Source organism: Mustelus asterias, chromosome 27 (genome assembly GCF_964213995.1).
Source record: "Mustelus asterias chromosome 27, sMusAst1.hap1.1, whole genome shotgun sequence".
Lineage (NCBI taxonomy): Eukaryota > Metazoa > Chordata > Chondrichthyes > Carcharhiniformes > Triakidae > Mustelus > Mustelus asterias.
Genome location: NC_135827.1, coordinates 8,503,629 through 8,526,846, shown reverse-complemented (window position 1 = coordinate 8,526,846; position 23,218 = coordinate 8,503,629). Strand labels below are relative to the sequence as shown.

Below are 23,218 nucleotides of genomic sequence, written 5' to 3'. Positions count from 1 at the left end.
TTTCTCAGGTTGCCATAGACTGCATCCAGATTGCAACACCAGTTCCCTCTTATCCGCTGCATCTTTATCAATTGTAATATATTCCTTACTTCCTCAATGTTGCAGCTGTTTTGTGATCATAGGCAGCAGCTTCTGGGAGAGGGTAATGATTGAATCCTGTGGCAGTTTTCCCTGCTGCTTTCATTGCAGCCAGGTCACCAGGTTAAAGATGAGCTGGCATGCGTGACGAGAAATGTTCCATCTGCACATGGTTCATGGCTCCTGCCAGGGAGGGGAGAGCAGCTACAGAGCTGGCCGATGAAAGCCCTGGCAATAGTAAGAAGTCTCACAACACCAGGTTAAAGTCCAACAGGTTTATTTGGTAGCACAAGCCACAAGCTTTCGGAGCACTGCCCCTTCATCAGGTGAGTGGCACATATAGACACAAACTCAACTTATATGTGCCCTGTTTGTGAACACAACTCCCACTCACCTGATGAAGGAGCAGTGCTCCGAAAGCTTGTGGCTTGTGCTACCAAATAAATCTGTTGGACTTTAACCTGGTGTTGTGAGACTTCTTACTGTGCTTACCCCCATCCAACGCCGGCATCTCCACATCATGATTACCAGAAATTACACTGAACAAGCAACCGGCTTGGTCAAGCAATCCTCCCGCTGCCACGACTACTTGTGGCAAGCTTTCCCGACAACAGCTCTGAGAGGCTGTCCAGATGTGTGACCATGTCTTGTTTGTTGCATAGCTTTGCTCCCAGGATGAATCAGTCTTCACCATCAGCTGAGCGACAGCAAGATCAGCAGGACGAGAAGGAATAGCACAAAGTAGAAATGAGAGACCTAAGGTTGGATTTTAGGTGCCATTGTTGGCTGTGTTTGGGTCAGTGAAGGGGGGAGGGGGAGTCTCAGCAGGTAAAAAGGGTGGGTGCCCAGCCCCCACTTTTCCGCTCACCCCCACAACAGTGGATGGGTGGGTGCCAAAATCAGCAGCCCAGCCACCACATTCAGATCAGTAATCCAGGATCGCTTAAGCTTCTTCTGAAGCCAGTTGACTCTGATGGTACACTGCCCATGCCATCAAACTCACCTAATAAATGAGCAGCTCTCCGAAAGCTCATGATTCCAAATAAACCTGGTGTTGTGAGACTTCTTGCTGTGCCATCAAAGGTTTGGCGTGGGCAGTGAGGTGAGAGCAGGCAGCCCAATGCTTTTTTTAAACTTTTGGAATGGGGAGCTAGGAAGGGGGGTGCGTGACTCTTCAGGGACTGTCCTTTGCATATCTGAGCGATGCCCTCCCCTTCCCCCCCAAGATCGAAATAACCCCTTTCCTACCTGACTGCAGTCTTAAACCAATCCCTTCTCACTCCCCCCCCCCCACATCCTTGCCATTTGCTGACCACCTCAAACCCTCCGTGTCCCAGACAACTGAGTAGCCTGTTCCAGTGATCCATTCTCTCCCCCCCCCCCCCCCGCTTTTTCCTGCAGTTCCGGCAGTGGCCATTGATGGTGCTGCAGGCCAGTTGGGTTGCCTGGCAGCTCCAGAGGGTGGGACTTCCACCCCAGTGAAAGACAGAATGGAAGTGGTGGCACACCTAATGGATTAGAATCAACATGCAGCACCAGAATGAGGTGCTATTTGAGCCTTCACTTAGGCAGTGCAGTGCATGCCTCTTCCCCACCCTAACATTTGTGGGCACCATGGAATTTCTCAGACTTGATCTATTATTTAAAAGATTATCCGATCTGAGTCACATTATAACTGATGCTTTAAAGCAATGCTGAACTGGCACCATATTAATTTGGATTTTAGCTATGAATTGGAACAAGTCCCAACGCCAATGGTAGATCAAAAGACTGCAGCTGAAGTTTTTTTAAAATTTTAGTGTGAATATATTCTGCGCCGCAATTCTAAATTATAAATTTGAACTGTTACCATGTCCAACTGCAGCAACAGATTTTGTGCACTCCACTCAGTACATCATTACTCAGCTCTGTATAGGAAAAATACAGGAAAAAAAACTCTGGTCACTGTCGGTGTGGAGTTTGCACGTTCTCCCCATGTCTGCATGGGTTTACTCCCTCACTCCAAAGATGTACGGGTTCGGTGGATTGCCCATGCTAAATTGCCCCTTTGTGTCAGGGGACTAACAGGGTAATTACATGGGGTCACAGCAATAGAGCCTTGATGGCTTTTTTGCTGGTGCAGGCTCGATGAACCGAATGGCCTCTTTCTGCACAGTAAGGATTCTATGATTCTTTGAAAATAATGCCAGGTCTAAACTGTGGCCTGCGAACACTAACCTCTCAGAGTGATTGATATCAGCAGCTGCATAGAAAGGTCTTTACATCATGTAGCTTTCTCAGTTAGGGTGATAGAACGGACTATTTACTGACTTTCCTATTGGTCAGAGTTTTTCTGGGAATGTCGCTATTCGTGCTGGAAAACATCCTGAGGTTTTGTGGATCAAACTGCTTTAGTGAAAAACAAACTTGCAATAATATTATTTTAACAAAGAAAACAAAATCATTTTTCTCCCCTCTTTAACTCTAAGGAAATCTCGAGACTTTATCTGAAGGACCAGTTGAATTATTGATGGGAGCCTCAATAATGTATTGCTATCATTGTGAGCGTCAGAGCGAGAGCTGACCTTTTGATGTTGGGCATACGTTCAGAAGTCAATAACAACGTTGTAAAGAGCATGGTAATCATTGTTATTAGCATTTTGGGGTGCTTCTTATAAATCTCTGTCTTGGAAATTGCCATAATGGCCAAGCAACTTGATGCGCAGTCACTTCATTTAATGATTTGCGTGACCTCACTCGGACTTTGTCGTCTGCAGGGGCATTGTTAATTCAGGTTTGGTGCACTCTGACTGCACATTTCATCTTTTTTAACGCTTGTGACAACATATGATGTGTGAGGGTTGTTAGACTGGTTGATTGCTAAATGAATTATTGATTTAGAGTTTTTCATTAATGCCTGAATCAAATTGTCACTTGGTCGCCAAGCTCCATAATAATGTGTAGTTTCACCTTCTTAAAAGAAAATGATTGTTTTGTCATGCTGAATATTTGGTCCAGTGAAAGTCATCAGTGACTCGGGGTGGGGGGGATGAATCTGAATTTTATTCAGAAGCAGCTAACGCTTTGAGGATGGGTCTGGAATTCTCCACTGTGGAACAGTCCAATAGAAAATCTGCATTGCTGTGCAAGGTGTCAACTCAGGGGCAATACTCTTGCCTCTTGAGTCGAAAACAACTTCAAATCCCCACTCCGGAGACTCGAGTAAATAATTTAAGCTGACACCTTAGTGCGCTACTCCAAGTAGAGTGGAGGATTTCCCCCCAGCGCACTGGCTAATATTTATCCATGATGTGGAGATGCCGGCGTTCGACTGGGGTAAACACAGTAAGAAGTCTCACAACACCAGGTTAAAGTCCAACAGGTTTATTTGGTAGCACAAGCCACTAGCTTTCGGAGCACTACTCCTTCATCAGGTGAGTGGGATTTCAGTTCACAAGCAGGGCATATAAAGACACAAACTCAATTTACAAAATAATGGTTGGAATGCGAGTCTTTATAGGTAATCAAGTCTTCAAGGTACAGACAATGTGAGTGGAGAGAGGGTTAAGCACAGGTTAAAGAGATGTGTATTGTCTCCAGCCAGGACAGTTAGTGAGATTTTGCAAGCCCAGGCAAGTCGTGGGGGTTGCAGATAGTGTGACATGAACCCAAGATCCCGGTTGAGGCCGTCCTCATGTGTGAAACGTGGCTATCAGTCTCTGCTCAGCGACTCTGCGTTGTCGTGTGTCGTGAAGGCCGCCTTGGAGAACGCTTACCTGAAGATCAGAGGCCGAATGCCCGTGACCGCTGAAGTGTTCCCCAACAGGAAGAGAACACTCTTGCCTGGTGATTGTATTTATATAATATATTATAATTATATTAATACTTATATAATATATTATAATTATATTAATATTTATCCCTCAGCTTCTTGAAACGAAAACAGAGGAACTCACTCTCAGTCTGTGAGACCTGATTGTGTGCAAATTGACTGCTGTGTTTCTCACATTACAGCAGTGAGCGATGCACGGGCTGTTGAGATGCACTTTTTTTTCCTCTCTTGGTTTTCACAAGTTGACAAAAGAGGACACCATTTGCAGCTTCACTTTGACGCCTTGCCTGGATGAGGAATGGAGGTAGGTGGAAACTAAAGAATAGTCCCAGTCTGCTGGTTCCCTGGCTCTGTGCCAGGCTGTTTTTACTGAGGAGGAATTGGGGGGTAAAGGATGGGGGGTGGTCGCAGGGCTACAGGTCAGGGTTGTCAACTCTGATTTAATGTACTCCTGAAGGTTTAATCACATGACTTTCCAGCTGGGCCTTCACCTCTGCCCCATCAGCGGGATGTAAATCAGTCTCACTCCATTTTCTAGCGGGTTTCCCAAACCCCCATGGCAGGCACAGGCAGAAGATCCCACAAGAAATTCATACTGGTGTGAAACCCGTTTTTGGACTCCAGCTGAATTCACCCCCATCTGCCATTGACCCCATCAGTGGGGGCATGGGAGAATTCCGCCTAACATCTTTGACCCTTTTTTTATTGCTTTGACAATGTACAAGCCCAAATGTCAAGCAGTTCAAGAGTTAGCGACGCAATGCATTGCTGGGAGTCTTGGCTCTTTCTGATCCTTCTCCAGATTTCTCTGTGGGATTTGAATATTTCCCGTTTGACAGGCAAACAGCTGGAATGTTGCCAGCCCAGTTTAGCTGTTATCCAAACAGCTATGCAAGGTGCACGTTGTGGCTTGCAGGAGCTGATGTCCACATGAGAACCCCCATTGTTTCCGATGTAAGGAGTATGATCTTGCATGCCATTGTTGAAAGCACTGCATATTATCAACAGGTTTGCCAGAGATAATTATCAGAATTAGATTTTAACCTGTGCTGCTTACTGCAGACTATCGACATTTGCTGATTCTCCCCAGTCAGGTTTGAGTTTCTCCATGTTGCGTTACGAAAGGAGTAATCCTTTATCCTGTTCAAGATATTAACCAGTCAAGAATTAGGGAAGGGCAATAATTATTTCAATTTAAGTTGTTGATTGATTAGGCCCTTCTTTGTTTTATTTGCTGGCTAATGCAGTAAACATTGTAGTGCTTCATCGTACTGCAGAATGAGATGTCCACCTAATTTTTATAACCTGCATTCCCAGTTGTCTCTTCGCTGGATGGACAGAAAGAAAAATGAATGGGTTAGATCGAGTATGAATGCTTAGGAATCAAAAGGGTTGTGAAAGAGAGTTGGAGTGAGAAGGACAGCCAAGTACGGACATAGGAATAAGAGTGGCCGCTCAAGCCCACTCCGCCATTCAATAAGATCATGGCTGATCTGTGGCCTAACTCCATGTTCCTGCCCTCAGCCCATATCCCTTGCTACCCCTATTCAATAAAAATTTGTCTATCTCAGACTTAAACCTAACAATTGAACCAGCATCCACCACCATTTGAGGAAGAGAGTTCCAAACCCCCTCCACTCTATGTCTGGAAGTGTTTTCTGACATCTCCCCTGAATGACTTGCCACTAATTTTTAGATTATGGCCCCTGGTTCGAGGGCCTTCAGCCAGTGAAAACAGTTTATCCTTATCCACCGCTGTCCATTCCTGTAAATATTTTGTAGACTTCTTTCAGATTATCCCCTCAGCCTTGGAAACAAAGACCTTGTCCTGGCAACGATTGAAGGAGAAGTTGAGGGTAAAAACAGGAGAGGAAGAAAAAAATTCGGATAGGTGGATAGCATTGAGATGTAGACTGAGGGAGGCTTGAAGAAAGTCAGAAGGAAGCAAGATTGCTAATGACCCCACTAAAATGATGGTGACGACCAAGGAATGAATCGTTCTAAAGCAGCAAGCACATGGAGCCTGATTACATTTATATTTAGAGTCAAAGAACTGATTATAAAGCTTGCAGCTTCTCATTTAATTCTTTATCGACGTGACCCTTTTACCATGCCACATCATTAAAGAAGCAAACTCATTAGGAGTTTCTGACGGTGATTACAATAGTCTGTTCAATCATTCAAGGCTCTTATCATTTTAATGGTGCTACATTAGAAGAGTCATTGCAACAACTTCAGATCTTCAAGCAGTCCAAGCTGATTTCCTTTTTTTAAATCTCTTATTTCCTAACGTTCAGCTTCAGTGAGTTGGCCCAATTGATAAAGAAAATCTAAATTTCCAATTTAACCCTCCTAGAGTTTCAGTGAAGCAAAAAAAGTGAAGATAAATTCTAAACATTTATCCAGAAAATGTAGCATCCACATAGCTTCCTACACTGTATTATCTTGAAATTCAGTGCTGTTTAGTTATGATATATTTGAGTAAAAATATCACCAAAATCCAAAGTGAATTTTACTATGTACTTTTTACCATTTAATACCAGACATTGTAAGAAAGCACCTGGATGGATATTTTCTATGTTTCCGCTGTGAATAAGATGAACCCAAGAACTTGACTCTTTTGTTTCTATTGCAATATTATTGGAGTAGAAATTAAGTTTAGTTTACAGATTCAATTTTCAAATTAGGTGAATGCAAATCTCCTGGTGCATGAACCGCAAAAGGCAATTGCACACAGGTACAGCAAATAAATGGGAAAGCTCATAGAATGTAATCATTTATTGTGAGGGGAATTGAATACAAAGGTAGGGAGGGTATGCTTTAGTTATGCAGGACATTGGTGAGACCATATCTGGAGTAGTCTTAAATTTATTGTTCTTTTTAAATGGAAGCCTTTCAAAGAAGATTTACTCGACTAATTCCTGGGTAGGGCAGGTACTCTTGTGAGGAAAAAGTTGGACAGGCTAGACCAGCATCCGCTGGAGTTTAGAAGAATAAGAGATGACTTGATTGAATCATATAAGGTCCTGAAGGGTCTTGACAGTGTCAATGTGGATGTTTTCTCTTGTGGGAGAATCTGGAGCCACTGTTTATGTCAGAATGTCAGATCAGCAATTATCCTATTCCATGGCAGAGCAGGCTGAAGGACAAAATGGCCTACTCCCGTTCCAATGTCTTATGGTTTAAAAATAAGAAGTCATCCATTTAGGATAGAGATGAAGAGAATGATTTTCTCAGAGGGCTGAGAGTCTTTGGAACTATCTTCTTCAAAAGCTGATGGAAGCAGAGTCTTTCAATATTTCAAAGGCAGAGGCGGATAGATTCTTGAAGAGCAAAGGGCTGAAAGGTTGGCAGGAATGTCAAGTCAGGTTGCATTCAGATCAGCCATGATCTTATTGAATGGCGGAGCAGGCTCGAGGGGCTGAGTGGCCTACTCCTACTCCTAATTTCTGCGCTTGTAAATAATAATCATCATGTCAAGTTTGGAATGAAGAAGTTTTATGGGAAATTCTAGCCAATTGTCAAGTTTGTGCTTTTGAAGAATATAGATTCAATTTTTTTCAGTAATCGCTTTGCACTAACAAGGCATTAGTATTCATTTAGCACAGCGTAATACATTTGAGCTTCAAAAAATATTCTTATTTCTTCAGCAATGCCAAAGTCCTAAAAGGATTGGATTGGCCTTTATGGACCACCTCATTAGCTTGTCCTTTGACACACTGCACCTTTGTTCTGCCATTTACACACCCCATTCTCTTGATGGATGCTCTTATTAGCACCATTCTCAGCCTTCACCATCACTATTTACATTTCCTTTGTCTTTTTATCTATGCCAGTCTACCAATTACAGCCATGCAAAGGTCCGTTGACCTCTGGCGGGATTTACCGACTTTGGGGCAAGTGCGGCCAGATAATCTGGCCCAATGAGTGCAGAAGCATCACAGAGTATTCTCATGGTCTCTACAAGGTCAGGGCAAGCGAGGGCAAATAAGGCTGATGTATGTTGCAGAATAGAATGATAGCCATCCATGATGCTTATACTCGTCCAATATTGTACTCATCACCTCAGGCGAAGAAGTAAGGAATTTCTTTCCTACTTTTCTGGGTAGGATTTACACGCAGATGTTAAAAGGAAAGGGCAATGTTCTGATCACATTCCTGAGCATCATTTTTCTTGCCTGGATCAACACAAAAGCATAGGAAAACAAAACTTGGAAAACCTTTCGTAAGAGAAGCTGATAATCTATTCAATGTATAGAAAAATATTGTCCATAAAAAACTTGCACTGCATAGAATATTAGGCAGGACGGTCAATTTTAACCATGTGTTCAGTAAAATACTATGACAGTGAGGGCGGCATGGTGGCACAGTGGTTAGCACTGCTGCCTCACGGTGCCAGGGACCCGGGTTCAATTCCGGCCTTGTGGGACTGTGCAAACCCCACACAGATATTCTCCCACTGTCTTTGTGGGTTTCCTCCTGGTGCTCTGGTTTCCTCCCACCCTGATGTGGAGATGCCGGCGTTGGGTTCCTCCCACCCTCCAAAGATGTGGGTATTAGATTGATTGGCCATGTTAAATTGTTTTTTTTTTGTGTCAGGGAGATTAGTAGGGTAAATACGTGTGGTCATGGGGATAGGGCCTGGGTGGGAATGTTGTCAGTGTGGACTCGGTGGGCCGAATGGCCTCCTTCTGCATTGTAGTGATTCTATGATTCTGATGCTTTGAAGTTACATTTGTTACAGCTTCCTTTTTTTGGATCAAAAACATGCAGGTTCTTCTCTTCCTCTCGACATGTTTTCACATGGTTATTAATTGTATCAGGTGCGACAGACCCAATTTTTATAAGACCATTCTGCTGGATGAAAATGGTGCCACAAGTCAGATTGCCATGGATGATGGGAGGATTGCAGATTGTAGATCTGTAGAATGTAGATTTTACTATTGAAATATGATGAGCAAGTTCCTTTTTCTGCCATTTGAATGGGTGTGTCCTTAAAAAATAACAAAAACAAACCTATATAATAGAACCCGTACAGTGCAGAAGGAAGCCATTCAGCCCATCGAGTCTGCACTGACTGTCCAAAAGAGTATCTCACCCAGACCCTAACCACTGTGCAACAGGGATCCCAATGGCAGGAAGGGCCGGAATATCCCAGCCATTGTGTATTACCTCCACTTTTCCAGCACTTCAGAATAGAAAGTGGTGAATAGAACACAGTGGCTGACAGGAAACACAACAGAAATGTTTTCACCACTGGCCCTTGAACAGGAGAGGTCAGTGTAGTTATATTTCTTGGCTTTGATTGCAGCTGAATTGAACATTCACCATTGACACTCTTAGTAATGCAAAAAAGCCTTCACTGACTTGAGGCAAAGCCAGAAAAGATGGCTTGACTATCTTGCCACTCATCGAAACATAAATTAACTTTTCTCTTGATTGTTGGAAATGATCATTAAAGACCATGTCTGATGCATTGCTAATATCTGAATACCAATCGATGTACTACACTGGTAGTAAAATTGAATCCTCTGAGCCACCTCCATTTTCTGATGTGAAGTCATTGCTGATCAGTTGCTGTTCCAAAGCGATATTGATGGAATTATCTTTTTTGTTTTGACTTGACAGACCCTCCATTCATCCCTGATACAAAGAACGTTGGGGTAGCGGTTGGCCGGGAGGGCATCCTCCAGTGTGAAGCTGCTGCTGTTCCAGCACCAGAGTTTGAATGGTACAAAGAAGATCGAAGGTACTGTCTGTCATTACAGTGGATTCCTTTTCACCATTTCTTAGGCAAAAATGACCTGAGGGGCAGGATCTGTTTTTTCTTCATCATGGTTATGCCACATACAGATGCCGTGATGATATGTTTCAAAGCATTGTGCCCCAGGTTTGTTTACAAACAACACGAGCCTTCTGCCTAAACTGATCTCAAAATGCTGTCAGATAGGCAGTTCCAGGATTTTAACTCGGGGACAATGAAAACATGGCAATATATGTCCAGGTCTTGACTGTTGCAGTGGAAGTGTCTGAGCAAAGATAGGGCGGCACAGTTAGCACTGCTGCCTCACGGTCCAGGGACCCGGCTTGGGTCACCGTCTGTGCGGAGTCTGCACATTCTCCCCGTGTCTGCGTGGGTTTCCTCTGGGTGCACTGGTTTCCTCCCACAGTCCGAAATACGTGCTGGTTAGGTGTATTGGCCATGCTAAATTCTCCCTCTAATAAACGTCATTAGAGCCTTGGTGGGATTGTTGTCAGTACGGACTCTGACTAATAAATAGACTTTAAAACTTTAAAAGGATTTGTTCATCTGAACTAATATGCAAATGTGGTGTCCACTTTTTTGAATGGAACAAAATATTAGGTGGTAATTGATTAATCACATAAAGACTTTGGGGGCACCCATCTGCACAGTCTATGGTGATCGCTCTCCACAGTATCTGGGGGCTCATGTAGCTTTCGAAACAATGAAGTGTATGTGGTAATTGAGAGCAATCATTGGTTTGGAATTCTATATTAAAGAAGAAAAACTTCATGTTCGGAGCAGTACATTGTTAACAAGTAATTGGTTGTGCAATTCTTTTAAGTCTTATGGCAGTATTTCTTCAGCTGTTCAAAAGGTGTTCTTAGAATTCAGGACTGTCCGAGGATGAATGTCCTTCAGTAGTTGCTGCTGCCTTTCATTACACTAAAGAACAATGGTTAAGCTAATGGATAAAATATGTGTTTGATAAAGTTATAATGTATCTACGCTGCTGCAGTGGTATGTGAAAAGCTATTGTGGATGCTTAAAATGTCCAATTCCTGACAGTCAACCTGTTGGCATGACAGTTTCTCTCTATGTAGCTGTGCACTCTAATGAGGGCTATCAAATACCAGGAGCCTGGAAACCTGAGCTTGCTTGGGTCTTCATTCTTCGCAATAATAATAGACGATGCTGTAGGTGTAAATATTGGTAACAAAAGGACTGATTAACTTCCTTTGTGGCAGCATGAGGATAAAATATAACAGTGCAGACATTTGCAAATTTCTTTTCTACATTTTTCTGTATCCTGGAGACATGAATTGTGGTTGTATTACAGTTCCAGTTCCAAGCAACCTTCACATAACTCACCCTAATGGTCATTTGTTTTTGCGTGTGACATTAGACTACAAGTGTCGCCATGATATGTGACTATAGTGCGTCTCACCGATGAGCCCAATTTAGTTTTCAGCTGATTACCTTTTGATTGAGGAATAATGCTGAAAAATCTATGCTGTGATTTTTATTTTTAATTATGTCTCCAGCTAAGCCTAAAGCTGATTGAGACCAGCTTAGATAACACAGGGCAGAAATCAAACTAAGACCTTTTGGTTTCGCACTCACTCCTGTAATTTCACATTAGTAAAATCATTTTTTTATATAGTTCATGCCTCGTTTTATTTCCATAAGTATATTTGCATATCTCATCAGTTTCAATCTAGTCTGCAACCATCAAAACCCTCATTGTTCTACCAGACTGCAATAGCATCCACATCATTTTATTATAATTTTACTAATTACATTGACTAGTTTTCCTCATTGTGCTGTGAATATGATTTTCACATTTTCCATTGAGGGCAATAAGGAGGTCTCTTTCGCTGGTGCTGAATTTCCTGGCATTCATTGGACAGAGTTCGTTAAGGGTGGCACGGTGGTTAGCACTGCTGCCTCACAGCGCCAGGGACCCGGGTTCAATTCCGGTTTGGGTCTCTCTCTGTGCGGTGTCTGCACGTTCTCCCCGTGTCTGTGTGGGTTTCCTTTGGGTGCTCCGGTTTCCTCCCACAGTCCAAAAGACGTACTGGTTGGGTGCAATAACCATGCTAAATTCTCCCTCAGTGTACCCAAACAGGCACCGGAGTGTGATGACTGGGAGACTTTCAGCTAACTTCATTGCAATGTTGTTAATCTGACACTAATTAATAAACTTAAAAACCTAAACATTAGGTCACGCTGTTCATGACAGGTTAGCACCTTCAAAAATGTAGTTTTTTTGTCATTTTCTGCTCATGCTGTAGTCCCAAAGGCCATAGTTTGATTGAGAGTTTATTTTTCTAACATTGGGCACTTACGAACCTCAAAGTTTAGGCATGATCGTGCTCCTGTAGAAGACTTCCACAAATGAGACAATCCACTGAATGCGGATTCCCTCCTTGCGCAACGATAACCCCATCCGTTGTATAACCGAAGAACAGAGTTGCATATATATCTCAGTGCTTGGAATCGATGTGGATTAATAAGCATCCCAATTCCACCAGCGGGATTCATTGTCATAAGATGGCCAATTAACTTCCACCAATAATCTTCAGCCAGATGTGGTGAGTGGATGATCCATCTCGGCCTGAGGTGCCCAGCTTCACAGGTGCCAGCCTTCAGCCAATTCGATTTACTCCACATGATATCAATAAATGGCTGAAGGCACCAGATGCTGAAAAGGCCATGGGCCCTGACAACATTCCCTCAATAGCTCCAGCACTAGCTGCGTCCTTCGCCAAATTGCTCGAGTGCAGCTCCAACACTGGCATCTATCCAACAATATGGAAAACTGCCCAGATATATTCTGCCCAGATATATTCTGTCCACAAAAACGCAGGTCAAATTGAATCCAGCCAATTACTGCCCCATCACTTCATTCTCGACCATCAGCAAAGTGTGGAAGGTGTTGTCGACACTGCTGTCAAATGGCACTCAACTCGGAAAGAACCTGCTCACTCATGCTCAGATTGGGTTCTGCCAAGGCCACTCAGCTCCTGACCTGATTACCACCCTGGTCCGAACATGGACAAAAGAGCTGAGCTCAAGTGCACCTGACTGCCATTGACATCAAGGCTGCATCTTCAAAGGAAGATGATTATGGTGGTTGGAGGTAATCATTTCAGTCCCGGGACATCACTGCAGGAGTTCCTCAGGCTAGTGTCCTCGACCCGACCTCCTTCAGCTGCTTCATCAGTGACCATCTCTTCATCATAAGATGAGAAGTGAGAATGCTTGCTGATCATTGCACAATGTTCAGCACCATTTATGACTCCTCAGATAATGAAGCAGTCCATATCCAAATGCAGCAAGCCCTGGACAATATTCAGGCTTGGACTGAGTAGTGGCAAGTAACATTCATGCCACACAAGTGCCAGGCAATGACTATCTCTAAGAAGGGATAATCCAATCGTTTTCCTTTGACATTCAATGGCATTGCCATCACTCAGTCCCCCATTATCAATACCCTAAGATTTACAATTGACCAGAAATTGAACGAGACCGGCCGTATAGATGACAACAGCAAACTCAGCCCTGCAAAGTCCTCCTCACTAATATTTGGTTTAGTGCAAAATTGAGAGAGCTGTCTCTCAAACAACAGCATGACATAGTCATAATCATGGAATCGGATGTTAAAAGCAATCTCCCAGGCACCATTCTCACTATCTCTGGGTATGTCTGTCTCACCAACAGAACAGACCGACCAGAGGTGGCGGCACAGTGTTATACTGTCGGGAAGGAGTTGCCCTCGGAGCCCTCAACATCGACTCTGGACACTGTAGAATCTCATGCCATCAGGCCAAACAGGGGCAAGGAAACCTCCTGCTGATTACCACCGACCATCCCCCTCAGCTGATGATTCAATACTGCTCCATGTTGAACAGCACACGGAGGAAGCACTGAGAGTGGCATGGGCACAGGATGTATTCTAGGCAGGGGACTTAAATGTCATGGTTCAGTGGCACCACTACAGACTGAGCTGGTTGAATCCTAAAGGACATAACTGCTAGACTGGGCCTGTGGCAGGTAATGAGGGGACCAACAAGAGGGAAAAATATACTTGACCTCATATTCACCTGTCTGCCACAGATGCATCTGTCCATGACAGTATCCATATGGATGAGTACCACACAGTCCTTATGGGGATAGAATCCTGCCTTTACACTGAGGATACCCACCATCGTACTGTGTGGCACTCCCATGCTAAATGGGATTGACTTTGAACAGATTTTGAAACTCTGGCTGGGCAACTATGAGGCACTGTGCATCAGTAGCAGCAGAATCGTACTCGGCCATAATAACGCCTTATGGCCCAGCATATCCCACACTCTACAATTATCACCAAGCCAAGGGACCTTGGTTCAATGAAGAGTGCAGGAAGGCATGCCAGGAGCAGCATCAGGAATATATAAAAATGACGAGTCAACCTGGTGAAGCTACAACACAGGAAACTTGCATGTCAAGCAGCACAAGCAGCGAGTGATAGACATAGCTAGGTGGTTTCATGACAAATAGATCAGATCTAAGCTCTGTCCTGCCAAATCCAGTTGTCAATGGCGGGGGGGGGGGGGGTGAACAAGTAATCACTGGAGGTAGAGGCTCCACAAATGAACCTCGATGGAGAAGCCCAGCACATCAATGCAAAAAATAAGACACAAGATAAGAAATTTGTTACAATCTTCAACCAGAAGTGCTGAGTGGATGATCCATCCCGGCCTCCTCTGGTGGCTCCCAGCATCTCAGATGACAGTCTTCAGCCAATTTGATTCACTGCATGTCATATCAAGAAGCATCTCAAGGTACTTGGTACCCCAAAGGTAAAGGGTTCTGATGACATTCCGGCAATTGTACTGAAGATTTATGCTCCACAGCTCGCCACATCTGTAGCCAAGCTGTTCCAGTACAGCTACAACACTGACATCGACCCGACACCGTGGAACGGTGCCCAGGTATGTCCTGTCCGCAAAAAGCAGGCCTGGCCTCATCAGTCTACTCAGTCATCAGAATAGTGATGGAAGGTGTCATCAACAATGCTATCAAGCAACATTTTCTCAGTAATAACTGTTAAGAAACTAGCTTATATTAAAAGATAGGGTATTCCAAATCCCAGAATGGAAGTTTGCAATGCGGGTTCATAACTCTGCTTGCGATTTGGTTTCATGTGAAGAAAGATTTGAAGACCAGTGAAGAATGTTCAAGTCTTGTTGTAATAATTTTAACCAAAAATAAATAAACAGTAAAACATACACTTGACTATATTAATGGCTGTGCACAAGATCATTAAATTGACCCAGTTCCAAATCCCTCTATTTTCCTACCCTCAGAGCTAAACTTCTCCAAACAGCATCCTGTAGATTTCAAAACTATAAGCAAAATCCCACAATAGTTGTCATACTCTGCGTATCTTGTATATCTTGTGGGGTTGTTTCTGGCTTAAAATAGAGACAAAATGATTGTTCAAACAAGATTTTTCCAGGTAGTTGCTTGTTTGGGATGAATCCAGCTGCTGTGTGTGGCTTGCGATCTCTCTATAGGATCCACTCTTTCACTGATATACTGCTTTTTCTTTTGATCTTTTCTTATCTGAATGACCTTTCTTAGAAGTCCCTCTTAATTACATTTCTTACATGAGCTCACCCTTTTCGAATGCAAGTGAAATTCACCCTCACCTTCCCTTTTGAACTTTTACCATCTTTGTTTTAATTCCTGAAATGCTGTGCCTCAAGAATACCCACTTGCCGAAGGTAAACATCTGTTGAGTGCTAATCCACATATATAAGACCTGAGTTCTTTCACCTCAGCTATCTGTCCTTCCATTTTAAAAATAGTTTGTTCCCTTTTAATCATACACCCACCAGAACACATTCCCAATTATTAGATTCCTTCATTTTCATTTTGTCACAACTTCTTAACATAACCTGTTCACTGATGCTCAGTTTGGGTTTTGCCAGGGTCATTCAGCTCCTGACCTCATTACAGCCTTGGTTCAAATATAGACAAAGAGTTCAACTCCAGGGTTGAGGTGAGAGTGACTGCCCTTAGCATCAAGGCAGCATCTTACTGAGTATGGCATCAAGGAGTAGTATTTGTAGTATATATAACTGACTTGGAGGGGGTCTGATTGGTAAGTTTGTGGATGACATTGAAGATTGTTGGAGATACTAATAGTGCTGGGGATTGTTCAGAGGATACAACAGGATATAGATAGATTGGAGACTTGGGCACAGAATTGGCAGATGGTGTTTAATTCGGACAAATGCGAGGTGATGCATTTTGGAGGACCAAATTTTGGTGTGAATTATACTATAAATGGCAGAACCTTTGGGAATATTAAAATACAGAGGGATCTGGGCGTGCAGGTCCACACTTCCCTAAAAGTGGCAACACAGGTGGTCAAGGTGATTAAGAAATCATATGGCATGCTTGCCTTCATCAGCCGGGGCACTGAGCACAAGAGTTGGGAAATCATGTTGCAGCTGTATAAAACTTTGGTTTGGCCAGATTTGGAGTATTGCATGTAGTTCTGTTCACCACACTACCGGAAGAACATGGGAGCTTTGGAGAGAGTGCAAAGAAGATTCATCAGGGTGCTGCCTGGTCTCGCTATGAGGAGAGGGTGAATAAACTAGGATTGTTTTCACTGGGAAGACAGAGGCTGAAGGGAGACCTGATAGAGGTCTACATAATTATGAGAGGCATAGACAGGGTGGATAGTCAGAGGCTTTATCCTTGGGTGGAAGTGTCATTTACAAGGGGTCACAGGTTCAAGGTGAGAGGGGGAAAGTTTAAGGGAGCTGTGTGGGGAAAGTTTTTCACGCAAAGAATGGTGGGTGCCTGGAACATGCTGCCAGAGGAGGTGGTGGAAGCAGGCACATTAGCAACATTTAAGAGGCATCTGGAGGGGTTCATGGATAGGGAGGGAATAAAGAGATATGGACCAAGTAAAGACAGAAGGTTTTTTTTTCAGTTTAGTTCAGGCATTGTGATCAGCACTGGCTTGGGGGGCCGCAGGGCCTGTTCCTGTGCTATTCTTTTCTTTGTTCTAAGGAGACTTGGCAAAACTGGGGTCAATGGGAATTGGGGAAAACTCTCCACTTGTTGGAATCATATTGAGCACAAAGGAAGATGATTGTAGTTATTGGAAGTCAGTCATCTCTTTTTCAGGATATCACTGCAGGCAGACTCTCTCTTGATAGTGTCCTAAACCCAATTATCTGCTTCATGAATGAACTTCCTTCTATCGTAAGGTTCAGATGACTGCACCGTGTTCAGTAGCATTCACGACTCCTTAGACACTAAAGCAATCCATGTCCAAATGTAGTAAGACCTGGACAATATAGAAACATGGGCTGGCAGGTGATAAGTAACGTGCTCACCGTATGAGTGACAGGCAATGGACATCTCCAACAGGAGAGAATCTAACCATCGTCCCTTGTCATTTAATGGTGTTACCATCACTGAATCCCCCATTATCAACATCCTAGTGGGAACTACCATTTACCAGAAACTGAACTGGACCAGCCATATAAATATTGTAGCTACAAGAGCGGGTCAGAGGCGAAGAGTCCTGGAGCAAATATCTCACCTGCTGACTTCCCAAAGCCTGTCCATCATCTATAAGACACAGGTCAGGAGTGCGATGGAATATTCTCCAAATGCCTGGATGAATGCAGCTCCAACAGCACTTGAGAAGCTTGACGCCATGTAGGACTAAGCAGCCCAATTGATTGGCACACCAACAAACATTCATTCTCTCCACCTCCAATGCACAAGTAGCAGCACTGTGTACGATCTACAAAATGCACTGTAGGAACTCACCAAGGCTCCTTCAGCAGCATCTTCCCAACCCATGACTGCTACCACCTAGACAGGGCAGCATACACATGAGAAGTGAGTCAAAATCCTGGAACTCCCTCCCTAACAGCATTGTGGGTGTACCGACATCATATGATTGCAGCGCTTCAAGAAAGCAGCTCTCCACCTCCTTCTCAGGGTAATTAGAGATGGGCAATAAATGCTGGCATAGCCAGCGACACCCACATCTCTTACAAGACCAAGTCCGGTGCTAGGAATTCTGTGATGACTAAATCATTCCCTGACTCTCCAGAGCCTGTCCACCATCTACAAGGCACAAATCAGAGATAAAATACTTTCCATTTCTGCTGCCTCAACACTTGATAAGCTTGAGACCATCCAAATTAAAGCAGCCTGCTCGATTGCCACACCACACACCAGCTCCAACGTCCACTTCCTGTACCACTGACGCACAGTGACAACAGTGTGTACCATCTACAAGACACACTGCAGCAACTCACCATGGCTACTTAGCCAGTATCTTCCAAACCTGCAATCTCTGCCACCCAGAAGGCCACAGGCAAGTTGATAGATGGGGACACCATCACCTGGAAGTTCCTTCGCTGTCCCTGGGTCAAAATCCTGGAACACCCTCCCTGACACCATTGTACCTAACACCACATGGACTGCATTGGTTCGAGATGATGGCTCACCACAACCTGGGAAAATTATGGATGAGCAATAAAAATGCTGGACTAGCCAGTGAAGTCCACATACCTTGCAAGAATAAAATAAAAGTTGGTAGAAAAATAGACGTATGTCAAGTAGGATTTGAATTTCTCAACTGCCACTGAACTATTACAAAGAATTATAGAATCCCTACAGTACAGAAGGAGGCCATTCTCCCCATCTAGTCTGTACCGATCATAATCCCACCCAAACCCTATTCCCGTAACCCTCATTTACTAATCCCCTGACACTATGATCAATTTAGCATGGTCAATCAACCTAACCTGCACATCTTTGGACTGTGGGAAGAAACCGGAGCACCTGGAGGAAACCCACGCAGACACGGGGAGAATGTGCAAACTCCACACAGATTTTTTTTACACTTTTCCAGTTCAATCAAATCAAGTCCAATTCAGAGTCTCAACAAGTTGAGACATTTCCGATCCAAGCTGACAAGACAGGGCCTTCACACCTGTCTTGGGCCTGATTTACATGAGCCAAGCTGATTGGAGTAGGTGCAGACTCACCTCTTCCAAGGCTTGATCTCATTTGCATCTTAGTCAAAAGGCCGAGATGCCGCTTTTAAAAATTGCTTCAAATGAAGCTTAAATGTAACCTAATGACCTCAACACAAACTCCACACAGATTGTGACCCGAGGCTAGAATTGAACTTGGGTCCCTGGCGCTGTGAGGCAGCACTGCTAACCACTGTACCACCGTGCCACCCACTGGAAATATATGCTGACTAAACCAATGGAGCTCTGTTGCAGAAATTTTGATGCATTTTAGAGTTGATACATTCTGAAATTTGCCACAGTAGGCAAATGGTGGATTGCTACCTGGTACGATGGGGATGGAATTTACATTGAAAATAGATATGCTGATTTGCAAAAGGATATTTGTCAAACCAGTCGGACAACATGAATCTCTATCAGTCCCAACAGGATGAAATTACCTTGTTCTTGAATAAATCCATCATACCCGATTCACGTTCAGAAATTATTTCTGATCTTGTTGCGGGCATAATTGTTGAAAAATGGATTTTAGCCATCCCCACAGATATTGTGAATCAAGATTATCACCGGTTTTTTAACTCAGTCTGAAAGGAGAAGATGTTCGGCGATGCATTTAAACCTGCCAAGATGTGTCATGAAATGCTAAATTGTGAAATTATCGTACTTCCCAGATCATTGCACAATGGTAAATGTAGAGGCTATAGGAATTTAAGTAATCTCAGGATACTAAAGATTAATTATTCTGTCAATACAGACTTTTCCATTATTTTCTTTCAGTTGATCAAAGAAGGCCAGCAAAAGAGACATCTTTCTTGCCTTCAGTGGAAAATTTAAAAATCGCATCCCCACAGGTTCATGTAATTTGCTAAATTATTTTCATAATCCTAAAATAGCATGGTTGACATGTAGGCTATCATAGCCCTGTTGGAATAATGAGGATCGTGCTTGTTCCTGGCTCGATTGAAAAGAGATATGCATCTATGTCTCAATATAGAACTAAAAAGGGGCATTAACTATGAACAAAAATGTTATTGATGAGAAATTATAGGAATGTGTATCGCGCCCTTAAGCCTAACATGCAAATGGTTAGATATGTGTTGCACATTTTGTCACGCTTACGCCTAGCATGCAAATGGTTGGATATTCGTGGATGGTGATGTATGATGGGAGATGAACCTTGGATTAGTTCAAAGTAGCTTGGCCAAATTATGAGTAATCAGGTGGTGTAGGAAAAGCTTTTTACACAAAAATATATTACTCTCAAATGAGGAGAAACCTAACCAAACCAGACACCATCCTTGGTCTATCGTTGGTGTGAAAATAGACTGTTTTCCCTTGTAAATAAAGTTAGCAGTGCTTTGAAATCCATGATCTTCAGTCTCGTCTGTGTCTTTCTGTCTTCCACTTGCTCTCTGATTGACATCTGCCAGCCAGTTATATCTGGGATGATGTGGTACTTTCTAACTTCCCCTGAGGAAACCAAAATCCAAGAACAAACATCACCACTGAACTGGTTTGGTAAAAAAACAGTAGTAAGAAAAGATGAACAAGTTAAAACATCTGAGTTAAGACCACCCCAGGGAGTCGATTCTCCTTCATTAGTGTTCTAGAAGTCCGAGAAGCGTGTCTGTATGTGTTAACAGTGCAATGAGGCTAAACTGTTTGGTGCACAACACTCTGTACACTGAAGTGCAGTGCCTTTTACAACCTGAGGTTTTACGATTCCAGTTCAAGGAGCTTCTGTTGCTTTGAGAATTCAAACCAATGTGCTTAATTTAAAACTGGATCAGAAAATACGCAAGGAAAATGCTTTTTAATATAAGGCTCTTAACAATCCTGAGCAGGGGCACTGGTTGTTTTATTTTCAATCCCATGTTCCAATTCAGAAGCACTGGTTGAATTCATTCCATTAGCTATAATGCGGAGGTTAAGGAAATTAATCACAAATGTGCTGCTGTAATATAGGTTAGGCATATTGGAAAAGTCAAATTAATTGATTCATTTTGTACTTTTCAGGCTTCTTAATGGACTCAATGGTATTCAAATCAAGAGCAACGAGGACAGGTCCGTGCTTACATTTTTTAATGTCTCTGAAGAGGATTACGGAAACTATACCTGTGTGGCAATGAACAAACTTGGCACCTCAAATACAAGTGTCCTCCTTTTTGGTAGGTACCTGCCTGGTTATCACGTAGGATAGATTGAACTGAAATTTTCAGGAGTAGGCTTAGACCACCGAGGAACGGGGCTTAATGACTGGGAGAGGGATGCTTAACACTTCATCCCAAGTATAGGACATCTTCTTTCATTCCTCGCATTCATCTTAACAGGGTTTGAGAGGAAGAAGTTTACTCACCAGTAACCTGACAGGAACTGCACTGTAGTGCTATTTTTTATGCCTCTTGAGTACGGTTGCTAACTCTTGTGGGGATATTCATAGCTGCCTTTTGCAGGCATTGACTGATTTTCAGTAAAATTAAATCCTGAATGTTAAATTTTTGTTGCATAAGCTCATAAATTGAATAATTAATTACATTTTTACAGAGCACTTCACAAAATGCACTTTAAATCTGTTTTAACTCCAGTTTAAGTATGCCTGCAGAGATGAAGAGTTAGTGATTTATATGTAGTGTATTTAACGGAACTGTATTATGTATTCTTTTACAGGATGACTTGTTTTTAATGAAATCCATTAGAATAAACTGCTAATCTTTTCAATGCATGGGAGAGCTTTATAAAGTATACACACAGGCCGTTAATTGTCTCACTGTTTTATTCAAATGCAATATAAGAAACCAACCTTTGTTAAGTGGAAAACATAAAACATTCCTGGAATGATGCAGGCTACTCAGCTGTTGTGCCCTTTTATTATTTTATCCTCACCATCGTCTCGTCCTTTGGGAAGTTGAATTCTAATGTATGCTGTGTCTGTTAGCTTCATGACTGGGTTCTTGAGTCCCACTGTAAAACGTACATGTTTCTTACTCTTGCTTTCCTTTGTAATGATTTCAGTTTTTCTTTTAATGTTCTGAGTTTTAATCGATATTACACAGGTTCTCTTCCATCCAACTGGGATATTAGATCTGGCAAACTATAAACAAAAACCTTTTCAACTCAATAATATTAATATTCAGGCCAACATGACTTCAAGAAAGACTATATATAGAGTCATTTCAGCCCAACACCTATTGAACAAGCAATTTAGGACGACTTTTAATGCGCCAATCCATCCTCAAAGTCAACGCCCTGAACACCTGTCTCTATGGGTAGAGAAATGAAAATACTGATTTGGTTCATAAAGGTTGAAGTATTCATTTAAGCTTGAGCGTATTAATAAATAACTTGACCTGGTCAAAGGGATTGATAAAGAATTATAATAAAATAGAAGCAAAATACTGTGGAGGCTGGAATCTGAAACAAAAACAGAAAATGTTGGAAAATTTCAGCAGGTCTGACAGCATCTGTGGAGAGATAATAGAGCCAATGTTTCGAGTCAAATGACCCTTCGTCAGGGCAGCTCTCGGATCGAGTCATCCAGACTCGAAACGCTGGCTCTATTCTCTCTCCACAGATGCTGTCAGACCTGCTGAGATTTTCCGTCGTTTTCTGTTGACAAATAATTAACTTGTTTTGATTTTTTAAAATCAGTATCTCCCACAAAATGGCCGTTCAAGGTTGAAATGTTAATTCTCTGTGAGATGTGATCCACGGGATCAACACTCAGAAGAACACATGAATACAGATCCAATTTCACACAAGCTGAATCCATATGCACAAGCTTTCAAAATCCAATTTTTCAAATTAGCACCTAAGGCAATTTCTTGTCTGATGCTTATTAAAAATAAACTTTTTTTTTCCTGGCGTAGTTCTTACTTATCGGCACTGACCTCCATTGAAATAATTTACTCATCCAGCAGCCGCATTTTTATTCCTGATCCATCTCCAGATTATTTCTCATGCTTGCTAACGACTGCGCACAGCGGGTGACATTTGACAAATTGCCCCAATTCAACATGTGACCTATCTACATGCACTGCAATCACAATAGCCATGTTGTATAACGTGCTGCCTGACCTTAGTGCAGGATATAGGCCCAACACTGTGTCCTCATCCCAAGCCCAACGTCTTTGACACCGCATTATAATGCATTATATTTCAAAAGGCTTTTCTTTTAAAGAACTCCTCTTGATTGAAACACCAGACTTGATGTTGAATGCGTGATTGGCTGTAAAGTCCTCGCTGCTTATCCAGCACTATGTTATCAACAGGCTCCAGATTGTCAGAGTGATTTTGCTGTGTGCTATTTTGAAAACAAGAATCTGGTGCACAGCAAGTCTGCTGACAAGGAAAGTCATCAACATATGGCCCTTGAAAGCTTCTCACTCCACAATGAATCATGGAATTCTGATAGTCCTTCAGCCCACAAATGGAAATCTTAACCAGCCAAAAGAATATTTTAATTTGATGAGACAACAAACAAAACTCTCTTTGGTTCACTTGTTCGAGTTGATGAAATTT

The 23,218-nt window shown here is 42.7% G+C and overlaps 1 protein-coding gene across 3 annotated transcripts in view; it reads left to right on the top strand.

Annotated features, from left to right (window-relative positions):
* LOC144479846 (opioid-binding protein/cell adhesion molecule-like) overlaps nt 1–23,218 on the top strand; it is a 1,112,572-nt gene that overhangs the window by 1,036,192 nt on the left and 53,162 nt on the right. For all 3 annotated transcript variants that reach the window (XM_078198839.1, XM_078198838.1, XM_078198840.1), the window contains 2 exons: nt 9,518–9,638; nt 20,717–20,868. In XM_078198839.1, coding sequence (XP_078054965.1) covers nt 9,518–9,638; nt 20,717–20,868 — 273 coding nt within the window. The remainder of the gene's footprint in view (nt 1–9,517; nt 9,639–20,716; nt 20,869–23,218) is intronic.